A 14545-nucleotide genomic window follows, 5' to 3' on the forward strand; every position below is an offset into this window, starting at 1 on the left:
GAAAAATAGAGAATAGAAAACAAGAAAATGAGTGCTGATACAAGTAATCATGGAAAAAAAAAAAAGGGTGATATGAGGGAATTACAGGGGGTTACGTTAGATTGGGTAGTCAGAAAAGGCCAACCTGAAGAGCCATTATTTAGATTGAAAACTAAATGGTAATCCACATTTTGTAAAATCTATTGGCTTCTCCTTTTTGAAAATCAGGATGTCTGTCCATCTTTAGTCTTCTGTCACCTTTCCATGATTTCTTGGGGATAAAAATGACATTAAAATGCTGTAAGGGTTTTAGCATTATGGCAAAGAAAACAAAATGGTCTCCAAATAGATCTGAAGGCTTTTATAGCTTCAGCAAGAAACCTGGATTTTTTGTTTTTTCAAAATATTAAGGATACAAATGGTTTTGGTTACCTGGATCCTTTTTGAAACCTGGATTCTAATTTTTTTCATTATTAGCCACTGGTTGTTTTTCTTTTAGGTAACACTAGGAGTCAGTTATTTTCAAGGAATGTCAGTTCTTATTTTTTTCCCCCTAGTATGAACAGTTTAGTTGCTAGGAGATTAAAGAAAGCCTACATGTTCAAACTAAATGTCAAAGGAAGCTTGTTACTATGAGAATCAAACATATACTAAGAGACATGAGTGAAGTTACAGAGAGTAAACCTTTTTCACAAACCTAAATAAATTATATAATGGAAAAATTTTAGGCTGACTACTCAGTTTAATCACAAGTTTTGGTAAATAAAAAGTAAAATCACCTTGCTAGTCTTCACTAGGTTAGAAACTCTGGGAGAGGTTAAAGTAAGCAAAAGTGCAATCAAAAGTTGTTTCTACCTTCTGCGATTTTATGTGAATCATGCCAGCATGGTAATCTATTTCCTTATTGGAAAACTAAATCTAAGAAAAATCTGGGGGAGGGGATTATCCACAGTTGCCCATGTTTTTATTAAGTGATTTAAAAATTTTAATTCCATCTTGAACTTTTCATAATACTTTATAAGTGCTAAAGCATTTTCAGGTTTACTATTATATAATTTTCATAATGTCCTGTGAGGAATACAGAACATATTATTCTTATGCTTTAGGAGTAAGAAAAGATTTAACAAAGGTTACCTTTGTTAAAAAGGTAACCATATTTATAAAATCCATATAAAAATAAATTATAAAATGATTTACATTATGAAAGTATTCACTTATAAGGTTCATTATTTAATATATGACAGGAAGGCTTATGAACAGAGAAAGGTAAGAATTTAAAGAACTGTCAAGTAATGATCAGAAATGAAGATAAAGCATCTATGAAGCAATAAAGTCAATGAGAAATTATTAGATTTATATTACTCAGCAATGTATATTTTCTGTAGAGATATTTGTAACATTTTCAGCTTCATTGAAAATGCATATCCTAAAAACATCTTAGGTTAAAAATGCCAACAGTTCAAGAAAGGATTACTTTTCCAGTAAGAAAGCAGTTGTTAAAATTAAATTATAAAAGGCAGATTGCTATCAACAAATAACACCCTACAAAAAATCACTGACAAAGAATTTAATACCTATAACACACAACACAAAATGCCAGTTTATAAACACAAATTTAACTGCATTAAAGTCCCTCAAGAAATTTATTCATGCAATAAACTCATTGAAATAAATATAATGCATAGTCTTTAACAGAATAAAAGGAATTTAAATAGTAATAAAGTCCTTTGTGTAGATATACTTTGGACAGAATTTTCCAGATTTCTTGAAGCCTTTTTGGAGAAAAGCAGTTTACATTCCTTACAACACTGAACTGAAGTTATTATTTATACACTATCAAAAATATAATAAATTAGTTTTTTATGCTCTATTAAGTTTACATTAACTGTTACGTACTTTGGTGTGTTCTTGTAGAGAACAGGAATTTTTATTTTAAGATTTTTCTTAAATATGCAAAGTAAACCATAAAGAAGGCAATCAAAACAGTGTCCTGGAGTTGGCCCTGAAGAGAAAATATAAATGATGAGATGTGCCACTCTGAGATTGTGATTAGAGAGCTAATTTAACAGATAAAATGCATGCAGAACATCCTTATGTTGTATGAAAATAGTCTAAAAATCCAATTATTTTGCCAATATGTACAAATTTGCCAGATACATTATTTATTTTATTTTATTTTATTTTTTTGAGACAGAGTTTCACTCTGTTGCCCAGGCTAGAGTGCCGTAGCGTCAGCCTAGCTCACAGCAACCTCAAACTCCTGGGCTCAAGTGATCCTCCTGCCTCAGCCTCCCGAGTAGCTGGGACTATAGGCATGTGCCACCATGTCCGGCTAATTTTTTCTCTATATATTTTTAGTTGCCCAGCTAATTTCTTTCCATATTTTTTTTTTAGTAGAGATGGGGTCTCGCTCTTGCTCAGGCTGGTCTGGAACTCCTGAGCTCAAATGATCCTCCTGCCTTGGCCTCCCAGAGTGCTAGGATTACAGGTGTGAGCCACCACGCCCAGCCTAGATACATTATTTTTGATTAGTAGAGTTTATCTTTTATCTATTATTTTTTAAAAGTACTGAAATAAAATAGTATCAAAAACAAGCACACTTCAAAGTTACATTAGAATTTCAAACACATGTCTATTCATATGAAAGGCTAAATTTATTTCATAGTTTGCTTATAAGAGAGTTAACATCCAATATTAAAGTTGGAATTTTGTTACCTGGCCAATCTGGAGAATTTTAATAATTAGAATTGCTGATTACAAAGGTCTTTAAGTATACATTCTTTATACAAAGAACAGTAGATAGTGTAACCAGCACAAAATGTTAGCTGTAGTTAGCTATTGCAGTTCAAAGATCAACAAGGTAGTATCTAGACAAAGTTATGTCCTTAAAGTTCAAATAATGGTCCAAAATGGGCTGTCTTGAAAAATGAGATCATGAAAAGATAATTCAAAACATACTGATTTCACCTCCCCACACTTTATCAGCGACTACTTGAATCAATTTTTTTGCAAGAAAAAGAAATTTGATAGCACCTTGAGACCGCCATTAAAATTACAGTGTAGAGTAGAGTAGCTAACATTATCTAAAAGTAATCTATACCAACGATGGCTTGACCTACATTACAATTTCATTTAGATTGAAAGTCAATTTGATGTTTAGCAAAATAATCTTTCAAAAGGGGTAACTGATGCAAACAAATGAAGGTCAAGGACATCTATGTACAGAGATAGATATTGCCCACCATTCAAGCACTGTTCTTGGAAGAATTCAACTAAATTGGTAACTGTGGCACTTTTGGATTTCTGAAAAAATTTAATCTCTGGATTGCTTTGGAAACACAGGCATAATTTCAAATTAGCTTTTGATTACTTTATAAATTTATCTTTTCATTAAGTTGAATACCTAAACTCATACCATAAGTTTACTGCTGTTTAAAAAGAATGAGTATGGGAGGTTTAGAACCATTTTGGAATAACACACTCAGTCTTAATGATTAATGTCTGTCTTGTTTGTAAAGAGTCCATATTTTACTAAAAAAATACAAAGTGAAAATCTTAACGAAATTACGATATTTAAGAGCACAATAACGGAGACTCACTTGAAATATATTGTGAATTTTGCTTCTTACTGCCTTTTAAAAAAAACATTAGCAATTAAATACATGTATTCACTAATTAATAAAAATGTTCACAATAAAAATACATCATATCCATTCCTGGTAATATACATATATTCTATTATAGGTCAAAGCAAATCAGAGTTTAAACATTTTTCTTTGAATCATCTCTGAAATGTATTAGTTTTATAGCAACAATCCCTTTTTAGTAAAAACAGGTAATTTATATAGATTATATTTCTAAAATACTAGTACATTTTCATGAATATATGCTCTCATTTTTTTTTTGCTTAAAGATATAGTGTTTCAAAGAGAAAATAAAACACATAGCCAAAACCAAACAAAAACAAATATGCAAAAACATTTTATTTATAATAGATCAACATTTTTTGACATGAAAGGTAGCCACTTTCAATTTCTCAGGAATGCCTAGAATCCAACAGTTTTCAGAAAGACTAGTTAACAATTATTTCACTGTAGGTAAATGAAATAATTTCAGAATGAACTTTTTAAATGGCTTTGCCTATGGCAAATTATTTTATAAGCTTGAATGTGTGGTAAGCTAGCTTTCCCAGGAAGTCAATGTGATCCAACTATATTTCAAGTGTATTAAACCAGTTTATACAACAAATATGAGAATCACCTATGTGTATCAACTGTGCTCAAATGAGAATTCTCTTTATCAAAATATTCATTTTTCAAAAAGGCCTCACATTAACCCCTCAAAACCAATCACCCCCTTTCTATGCCCAGCACTCTTTTCTACTTCGAGTTGCTTGACTGTATAGACAACTTGTCAAATTCCAGTGGAACTGTACACTGACTTAAGACTCTATGTATAATAATATACATATCAAACACAAGAATAGTGACCGACTTTAAGGGATAAGATGGTAATTAACCAATAATAATTTAGCGAGTGTCATTTTTATTTTAGAGGGAAAAAAGCAGCCCCCAAATGTCCTTAACTTTTCAGTACTTCTCTGTGACACACAGAATGAAAAAAATCTCTAAAATTAAAACCATTAGAGACTATCTTAAATAAAATGTTTTATATAGTAAGTGTTAAATTTCAGATTTAAACTATATCTTCTTCTGTATTTCAATTTGAGAAAAATTTCACAATTATTAGGTCTTCTCAGTTACATTTATTTTTGAGCATTTAAATCTACTACACACCAGTTTGTAAATTTCACCTTGGTTACCACTCCCCATGCTTATGTGCTGTCTTTCTTTAGGTAAGTCCATCATACGCATGCGAGTGCTGGGGAGGTTTCAATAGCACTTAAAGGATTTCATGAGAGCTCTGAAATGTTGAAAGTTTCATCATTAGCTATTTACTGTAGGATTTGTAACAAATTCATCACAGCATCCTAAAGAAGTACTGTGTGAATGGAATGTACACAATTCCTACAGAATACACAAACTGAAGTCCTAAAGGCACAGAGTAATGCTGGTGGCTCTTTCTAGTCAGTTAAGAAACAATAAAAAGTCTGCATTATTCTTTCATAATTTAAATACTTAAGTAATCTCCACTTTTATTACTTTATAACAATGACTTCAAATTTACATTATTTTAAGTACCATTGTAATAGCTTAGTGTATAATACAGATATTTGCTAATATCCCATCCAAAAATTAAAAAAAACTTTTCCACTATATATATATATAATATATAAAAAATTATTCTGAAACACAAGAACATAGACGAGGGACTTGGTACAGACTATCAACTCAATTTTCTATCACCACAGTTGTTAACTCCAAAATCAACAGATATACAGCAATAATCAAAAGCAGTGCAAATATCTTTGGAGGTTAGGATAAAATTATAATGCAACAACATAAAACTGAGGAAATAAAAAAGGCAAGTACTTCAAGTACAAGGAACCAGTCTGCTTGAGGTCCATCTTAGTGTTTACTGGGGGCTTCCTTCCTGCTTCTACTTCTTTCTCTGAAACACATTGGCCAACATGGCACCTGACGTTGTCAACTGGCCCATTTTGTTCAAAAACTTGGTCTTTGTATCTTCACTCACTAAGCTTGCAGCAATTGACATTGAGCTAGGAAAGAAATTTTAAAATTCATGTAAGGCAATTAAAAAAATGAAAATATCATTTTTTTCATTTCTTTAGTAGCATGTCATTAAGAAATACATTCAAAATTAGCATCACAAAATGAAAACTAATTATTTGTGGAGGGCAGTTTTATGCAACATACTTGATTAGGGGCTTTCGTGGTTCACCATTTACATTAAAAGAAGCAATATGTGTAGTGGTTATGAGCAAATCTGGCACTGGACTGAATCTTGGCTCTGTTTACCAGCTGGGTGATCTCAGGCAAATTATCGAATCTTTAAAATGAAGAAATTCTAGTACCTATCTCATAGGGCTAGTAGGATTATAGATTGTAAAGTACTTAGCATAGTGCTAGGCACCTAATATCATGCTATAATTGCTAGTATAGTTATTATTTATCAGTATCACTTCATTTAATTCTTACAGCAATCCTGGAAGATAGATATTATCACTATTTTCACAAATGAGTAAATTAAATCACAGTGAAGTTTTGTGCTGTACTGATAATAATTCTATGATATAATATATTCCTTTTGGGCGGGGGGAACATGTCCTGAATTGCCAGTTGCATTAATTTCGATCAACAGTTTCAAATCCATTTCTTCTTTCTTTTTTACTAACCTGCTGTGTAGGAAGTAAACACAATCTAAATGATGACTAAAGATTGCTAATTTAACACACTACTGAACAGAACACTGATCAAGCACAATTTTTCAGTGACCCAACAACTGTCCTGTAATAGATTCAGGAACCCAGTTTATTGCCTTGTGGCTTTTTGGCCAAGATGGTTCAGTTTCCTCATCTGCAAAACATAGCTTGCAATTTCTATTGTAAAATATCCTGAGGATTAAATAAGATGTTTTTGAACATGTCAAGGATGTCGTGTAGAAAGCTACAGGTGCTCCACAGATGTCTGTTGAACCTATAGCTTGAAGTGTGTGCTGTCACCAAGGACATCTGGGTCTGTGTCATTTTTAAGGGTGTGTACCGTGAATTACTCAGTTAAAAACCCAACCACAACTCCCACCTTGAAAACCTTCTCACTGCTCTTCTGCCAGTATACCAATGGTTTCTCTCGTCATGTCTGACTGCTCCCCTCCTGCTGCTTTTACTCTTCCCACAAAATAATCCTCCATACAGTTCAGTATTTGGCTCTTGATTCTTCAGTTACAAAACTTAACTCTTAAAGTTTTAAATACCACTTACATTAGGATGACTCCAAAATATTTACTGAATCACATCCCTTAACTGTCTCCCTTTCTTGTCTTTACTCTCCAAAGAAGGAATTTTTAAAAAGTTGGTTTATAATGTTATCATACCATATTGCAAGGAAGCGTCATGTCAAAAGGACTCAGGTGTTGATTTGAAAAGGCTAGAATTGGCCTTGGGATAGCTAGGGCATCAACAGGATAATAAATGCAATGTATCAAATTACATAAAATATGTTTAAATATATGAGTTTATAATAATACTTTAAAAAAAGCCACCTGATCGGTCACCAGAGAATGAATTACTTCATTATTTTGAAAACTGGTAAATAAAGAAAAAGAACATTTATCTTGCCTTTACTATATAAACTATACCACTGGATAACAGTAGTATATATGTGTTAAGTTTTTCTTTTCTGAAGTATTATAGATCATAAATGGCACAGGAATGACAGAATTAGATTATTATATTTTATAACCTAATGAATTAGTGGAACTAGGAATTAATCATTAACAACTTGTTAACATCACCAAAAAAGGAATGAGGCAGACATTATCTGCCTTATAATAGAAACATACCTCCTTTGATGAAGCAATCTTGCCGAAAGAAACAAAGAAATGTGCCCTGAATTTGATTAACGTCTCTAGATCTAGACCCAACTACCAAATTTATAGTAGATACACAAGAACATGTTAAACAACGCAAGGGAAATGCAATCAGCAAAATTCAGACTGTGGGAAACTCTACAGGAGAAGTAATCTAGTTTCTTCAATAATTAAATTATATGGAGAAAAAAGTGATAAGAGGGGAACCTTTTATCTGTGCATTGAAGGAGTCTTAACATATCAACAAATTGCTATGCACAGAACTCATTTGGATCCTGCCTCAAAGAAACAAACTATAAGGAAAAAAATAAACAACAAATCACTGATGACATTTATCCACAATTAGAAATTTGAACAAAGGCCAGACAGTTGATGATATTAAGGAGTTATTGTTACCTTGATGTGATAATGATACTGTATTTATATTTCTAAAAATAACACTTATTCTTTTAAAGATAGCTATAGAGTATGGAATGAAAAAGTAGGTAGGGCATGGATACAATAAAATTGTGTGAATTGACCATTTTTGCAGCTAAGTGACAGATACATGGGAATTCATTATATTTTCTGTTTATTTGAAATTCTCTATAAAAACATCAGTAATAATACAGATGATTTGAATGCTTCTATTTGTTTTAACCTTCCATGGCTGCAATGGTAGGTATATATGGAGTAGAGCTCCTTCTATCAGAAGAGGCTAAAGAAAGGATTTTGATACATCAAAGAGGCAAAAGGCTCTGTGTGTGTTGGGCTTGGGAGTAGGGAGGAGTGTGTGTGTGTGTGTGTGTGTGTGTCCTCAGATTGAAAGCATGAAACACTTATTCCTGGCAGTCAGCCTTTAAGAAAATACTTTTGAGCTTTTTTATGTCTAACAGAGTCCATGTAAGATTAATCACCCAAGGTTACTTCAGTAAGAATTAGAGTACATACACTCCATTTGTAAATTGCTCCCTCTCCTGAATGCCCAACTTTACTCTTTCACATCTATGTTCATATTTTAATTTTACCAAATTTTTGTATTATAATTAGTGTTGTTGGAAGCATGTGACTAGAACATCCCCAAGTCTACAATTCTTTATGCAGTGAATTGTTCACATTTGTAGATACTGTTTTGACCAGTGAGTCCCCAGTCCAGCCTAGAATCTTGTTGGAAGCCTTTAAACAGACAGATCCCCAGGCTGACACAGAATGTTGAGGAGGGCTCAGAACATGGGGTACACATCTGAATTTTAAATTCCCCAGATAATTCTGATGAGAGAATTCATGAACCAGCATTTAAGAACTGCTGACTTAATTTTCTTATTGTTGATATAAGTGACTACAAAATAACACAAAATGAAACATTAAATTTATCTATAGCAAATTTAGATAGAGAAATTAAGGTTAACATGAAGCCTTAAAAAACAAATTAATGTCTTACCCTTGAGGCTCCTGGACAGTCTTGTTTTCTACTTTTTGTTCACATTCTTTTATCATGGAACTTAAAATAACCTGAATAAAAAAAATTATTTTAGTGAATTACAGGGTGCAGAGTGAGCAAGAGAGAGAGGGTAGAAAATAAAATCTAAAGATGTTCTGAAGAAGGGAGCTGTATCCTCTAGTGCCTATTGTAGATAACAGTTAAGACTTTGGGCATTACTCTGAGAGAATGGAACTTTTATCATATGTATCCTGGAACTCCAGATTAACCCTTTTTTGAATCTTTTCTGTTTTCTTGTTCTCTCATCTGACAGGTTATAGATTTTGTTTGCTTGGCTATTTTTTTGCTTTATTGTTTTTGGGGAGAGTGTTTTATACTTTTTCTTCTATTCCCTGCATTATCTATTTTCCTCTAGTATTCTCCTTTCTTGTATGTTTTCATCTCTGTCTGCAATATTCATGGCTTTTCTCAAATGGTTGGTAATATTACGATGCCCACTAAAGACTGGGGCACTAAAATGTTGATTAGAATCTCTTCATGCAGGAGTAGGCTTCACTTTAATGTGTGAATCTGGCACAATCCTTACTATTGATCTTTTCTCCCTGTGGGTATAATCCTGGTTGCCAGCATTCAAAAGGTAGGGAGGTATCTCATCATTAACTATGCTTTCACTTAATTTCCCTCTTTTCAGTATAGCACCTCACTGCTGATCTCAGCTATGCCTGATATCCCAAGTCTAGAAAGTAAAACTCTAGCTTTCCATTAAGGTTGGAAAGGGAATCTAATCTGAGAATCTGATCCCTTTAAAGTCTTTAGACTATTCAACCTATTTTCAGTCCCACCCTACCCTGATGGAGGTAGGGTGATCTGTGGTGAAATAGGCTTGCTTCTTATTGCAGATTTAGATTTAGCATTTATCTTGGGTGTAAAAATCCTTAACAAAACACTAGCAAACCGAGCCCAGCTACAGATAAAACGAATTACATGCTATAATCAAGTAGGATTTCTCTCAGGAATACAAGGTTGGTTTAATACCCCCAAATGAATTAATGGAATACACTATATCAACAGAAGAAAAAACTTGATTTTCTTCAAGAAATCACAACTTTAATGATCATCTCAATTGGTGCAGAAAAAATATGTGACAACATCTAACATTCCTTCATGATAAAAAAACATTCAACAAACTAAGAATAGAAAGGAACTTCCTTGACCTGCTAATGGGCATCTATGAGATACACAAAGCAAAACAGGAAAAAAAAAAAAAAAAAAAGGAGAAACAGACAATCCCCAATTGTAACATTTAACACATGTCTTCTAATAGTTAGTAGAACAGATAACAAAAAGTTGAAACAACAATAGGAGAACTGAACCATAAAATTAACTACCATTATCCTATTGAAATATATAAAAGAATGAACTTAACAGACAGAATTCACATTCTTTTCAAATGCCATCTTGATCAGATGCTGGGCCACTAAGATAACTTCAACAAATATCAAAGGACTGAAATCACAGTATGGTCTCTGATCATAGTAGAATTAAGTTAGAAATAAGTAACAAAAATATCACTAGAAAATTTCCAACTGCCCCCAAATTAAACAAACCCCATGGATCAATAAAGAAATAATGGACATTAGAATCTAATTGGAACTGAATAATACAGATACAACATAGCAAATGCATGGGATGTAGCTAAAGCAGTACTTAAAACCTTAAATACATATATCAGAAAAGAAGAAAAGTTACAAATAGAAAAAAAACTAAAGGAAATAAAGATGAAAATAGAAATCAATAAAATAAAAAACAAGCAGTAGAAAAAAATCAACACAGCCAAAAGTTGAATATTTGGAAAGATTAATGAAATTATTTTTATTGATACATATTATTTGTACATATTTATGTGGTACATGTTGTATTTTCTTACATGCATAGAATGTGTAATGACCAAGTCAGGATATTTGGGTATTTACCATTTCTGCGTGTTGGGAACATTTCAAGTCTAGCTATTTTGAAATATACAGTACATTGTTGTTAACTATGGTCACCTCTGCTATCAAACATTAGAACTTATTCCTTCTATTTAACTGTATGTTTGTACCCATTAACCAACCTCTCTTCATCCCCCCAACCACCATGCCCTTCTCAATCTCTGGTGTCTATCATTGTACTCTCTGCCTCCATGAGATCAACTTTTTTAGCTGCCACATATGAAGGAGAATATGTGATATTTGTCTTTCTGTGCCTGGCTTATTTCAGTTAACATAATGACCTCCAGTTCTACCCATGTTGCTGCAAATTACATTTCATTCTTTCTTCTTGGCTGAATAGTATTCCACTATGTATATATACCACATTTTCTTTATCAACTCATCCATTGATAAACACTTAGTTTAATTCCCTATCTTTGCTATTGTGAATAGCACTGCAATTACTATGGGAGTGCAGGTATCCCTTTGATATACTGATTTCTATTCCTTTGGAATCAATGCCCAGTAGTGGGATTGCTGGATTGTATGGTTCTACTTTTAGTTTTTTGAGAAATCTCCATATTGTTTTCCACAGTGGCTGTACTAATTTACATTCCCACCAACAGTGTATAAGAAGGGTTCCCTTTTCCCTGCATCCTCACCAGTATCTGTGACATTAATAAAGGAGGTTACCCTTGATAATGTGGGTAGGCCTCACCCAATCAGTTGAAGGCCTTATGAACAAAAAGTAAGATTTCCTACAGAAAGAATTTACTTTAAATCCTGTCTAAGTTTTTAGCCTGCCAGCCTGTCCTCCATATTTTGGAGTCAAGACAGCAACATCAGTTCCTGCCTGAGTTTCCAGCCTTCTGGTTTCTCTGACACATTTAGGACTTGCCAGCCCCCACAATTGCATGAGCCAGTTCCTTAAAATAAATCTCTTCATATATCCTATTGGTTTTGTTTCTCTGGAGAACCCTGACTTATACAAACACATATGTGATATACCCTTTGAATGTATATTCTACACTTTATATTATGAAATAGTATTCTCTTGAGAGGAATGAGAATATGCAAAAGCATGAAAGCAAAAGAAGATGGTATGTAGTGAAGATGATGAATTGATCTGGCACAGCTGGGGCAGAGTGAGTGAGTGCGGGCAGAAAGGAAGAAGGAGAGAGAGAGAGAGGAAGAGAGATATGAGGCTATCAAGATGAACACATGCCAGATGATAAAAGGCCCTGTATGCAAGAAACCTTTAAAGGGATTTAAATAGAAGAATAACATGAACAGATTTATTTATACTGTAGAAAAAGTACTCTGGCTATAGTGAGAATCAAATAAAAGAGAGGTAAGATTGGAGAAAAATTAGGATATTCTACAATGGTCTTAATGAGATATGGTTAAGTATTGAACTAGCAGAGTGGCACAAATATAAAGGAAGGGAACAGAATAGAAAGACATTAAGAAATTAAAGAACTAATTGGACATATTCTAAGTTGACTATCAGGCATTAGACTTGCAGAGAAATCAGTCTGTCATTATCCAAAATGAGGGAAAGAGAGTAAAAGGTTGGTTATTTTGGCTAGGGGGACTGGCCATGCTGAGTTTGACATGATGCCTATGGGACATAAAGGTTGAATGTACATGAGGCAGTGAGCAATAAAGTTCTGTGGCTATAGCATGGGTCAGACCAGAAGACGCAGATTTGTGAGATAGTAACATACAATACCGACAAGTTAAATAATGTGTAAATGAGCTTCTTCACAGAGAGTAATGCTAATGAATTAAAAAGTAAAAATTTAAAGGTGAAGTAAAAAGGAGGAGAGATTGGGAAGAAGCAGAAAACGATAGGATTCGAAGTGGGGTTCCAAGAGCCACAGGAGTTTTGAAACAGAAAATGCTGCAGAAAGACCTAGAATCCTGTCAGTGTGGCAGTTTGGTCATGAGTGACTTTAGGGATAGCAGTTTCATTGGAATAGTGTGAGGTAGTGAATATGATGTGCCAAGAGACAGTGTGAAAGCTGAGAGAGTGTGGACTTTTGAGAAGAAAAAGATTTGGAGAGCAATGAAGGAGAGTTTTTGTTTCATTTAAGAGAGGAGAGTCAAACATCGTAAAATGAAAAACAGGTTGAAGATACAGAATAGAAAATAAATGATAAACAGGGTTTTGGAGGAAACAGGAGAAAAAGAGAATAAGAAGTATGAGGATATAAAGATAGAAAATAGAAACTTTGCCTTCTTAGAAAGTTGATGGTCAGAGAGAACATTGTAAAGTTAAAAAATTTCATGTATATTATCTTATTAAATTTTCATTATATTAAGTGAAGGAGAGTATGTTATCCTTGCTTCAGAGAATTAAACAAAGCCTCAAGATGTTGAAGGAGTTGCTCAAGATATCACAATTAGTAGATAAATTCATAAAATGACATCGAGCTAGATTTTAAAAAATTAAGCACAACATATCACAATCAAGCCTCACATAAAGAAGAATGAAAGTCTGAACAGGCAGTATTAAAACATAAACATGGTACTGATAATCACAGTGGCTCACCTCATGCTCTGGAGAGAGATGTTCCATGTCAGTCCGTAAACATCTGAGACCAGGTAAAAAGTGATTAACCATTAAATCCTCTGAAATGACTTGGGACAAGGCAGTTAAGGAAATTAAAAACAAAACAAAACTGGTGTGTCTAACAAAACACAGGTTATTAACACATAAAAAAAGAAGTCCTCTTAAATGATACCTATGGCATGCTGACCACTCAGAGTAAAGAGGCTCCCCTCAAGTATGACTCTGCATTGGCAGAATAAGTTATTTATAAACAGTCAGTTGTGTTTACGCACACAGATCTGTTTATGTCAGTGGTATCAATCACTGCAACATTCCATAATTTGATCATGTTCTGTAAATGTATGAAATAATACTAAAAAAATTTTTTATTTATTTATTTGTTATTTATTTATTTTGAGACAAGGTCTCACTCTGTCACCCAGGCTAGAGTGCAATGGCATCATCATAGCTCACCTCCAACTCCTGGGTTCAAGCGATCCTCCTGCCTCAGCCTCCTGAGTAGCTGGGACTACAGGCGTGCACTACCATGCTCAGCTAATTTTTTCTATTTTTCCATTTTTCTTGGAGATGGGGTCTTGTTCTTGCTCAGGCTGGTCTTAAATTCCTGGCCTCAAGCAATCCTCCCACTTTGGCTTCCCAGAGTGCTAGGATTACGGGTATGAGCCATCATGCTTGGCCAGTACCAGAAAATTAAATCATGTAATCTAATCAGATGTTTAAATGTTGCATGTTAAATCAGATGTTGCATTTGAGTTATCTTGAAGTATAAAAAGTAAAAAAATTAATGTTTCCACAACTGAGTTGAAAGTTTTGGAAAAAGTTGATAAAAGTAAGCAAACTGCCTAAAACATTGCTGTTCAATTATTATATATAAAACAGCTGTAAAAGATTTAGAAGAATATAAAAATCTAGAAAAATTCTATACTCAGTACCAGAAATGTTTCTAGATCCTCTTTAAAAAACTTAAACTGAGTATCATAGGTAATTGCAGTGTGGATGTGGGTTTATCTGAGAAACTTGCCTCAGTCCTACATCAAAAGATTGGCAAAAAAAAAAAATTTATATATTTTAAGTTAAAATAAGTTATCTAAG

General features: G+C 33.4%; 1 protein-coding gene across 5 annotated transcripts in view; it reads right to left on the bottom strand.

The window, feature by feature from the left end:
* Nucleotides 1–5329: 5329 nt before the first annotated feature.
* RELCH (RAB11 binding and LisH domain, coiled-coil and HEAT repeat containing) overlaps nt 5330–14545 on the bottom strand; it is a 103235-nt gene continuing 94019 nt past the window's right edge. For 4 of the 5 annotated variants that reach the window (XM_069467925.1, XM_069467923.1, XM_069467921.1 and 1 more), the window contains 3 exons: nt 13433–13521; nt 8909–8979; nt 5330–5659 (listed from right to left, as the gene is read on the bottom strand). In XM_069467925.1, coding sequence (XP_069324026.1) covers nt 5539–5659; nt 8909–8979; nt 13433–13521 — 281 coding nt within the window. In that variant the 3' untranslated portion in view covers nt 5330–5538. The remainder of the gene's footprint in view (nt 5660–8908; nt 8980–13432; nt 13522–14545) is intronic. The other variant, XM_069467926.1, reaches the window with a different exon arrangement.

This window comes from Eulemur rufifrons, chromosome 5 (genome assembly GCF_041146395.1).
Source record: "Eulemur rufifrons isolate Redbay chromosome 5, OSU_ERuf_1, whole genome shotgun sequence".
NCBI classification, from domain to species: Eukaryota; Metazoa; Chordata; class Mammalia; order Primates; family Lemuridae; genus Eulemur; species Eulemur rufifrons.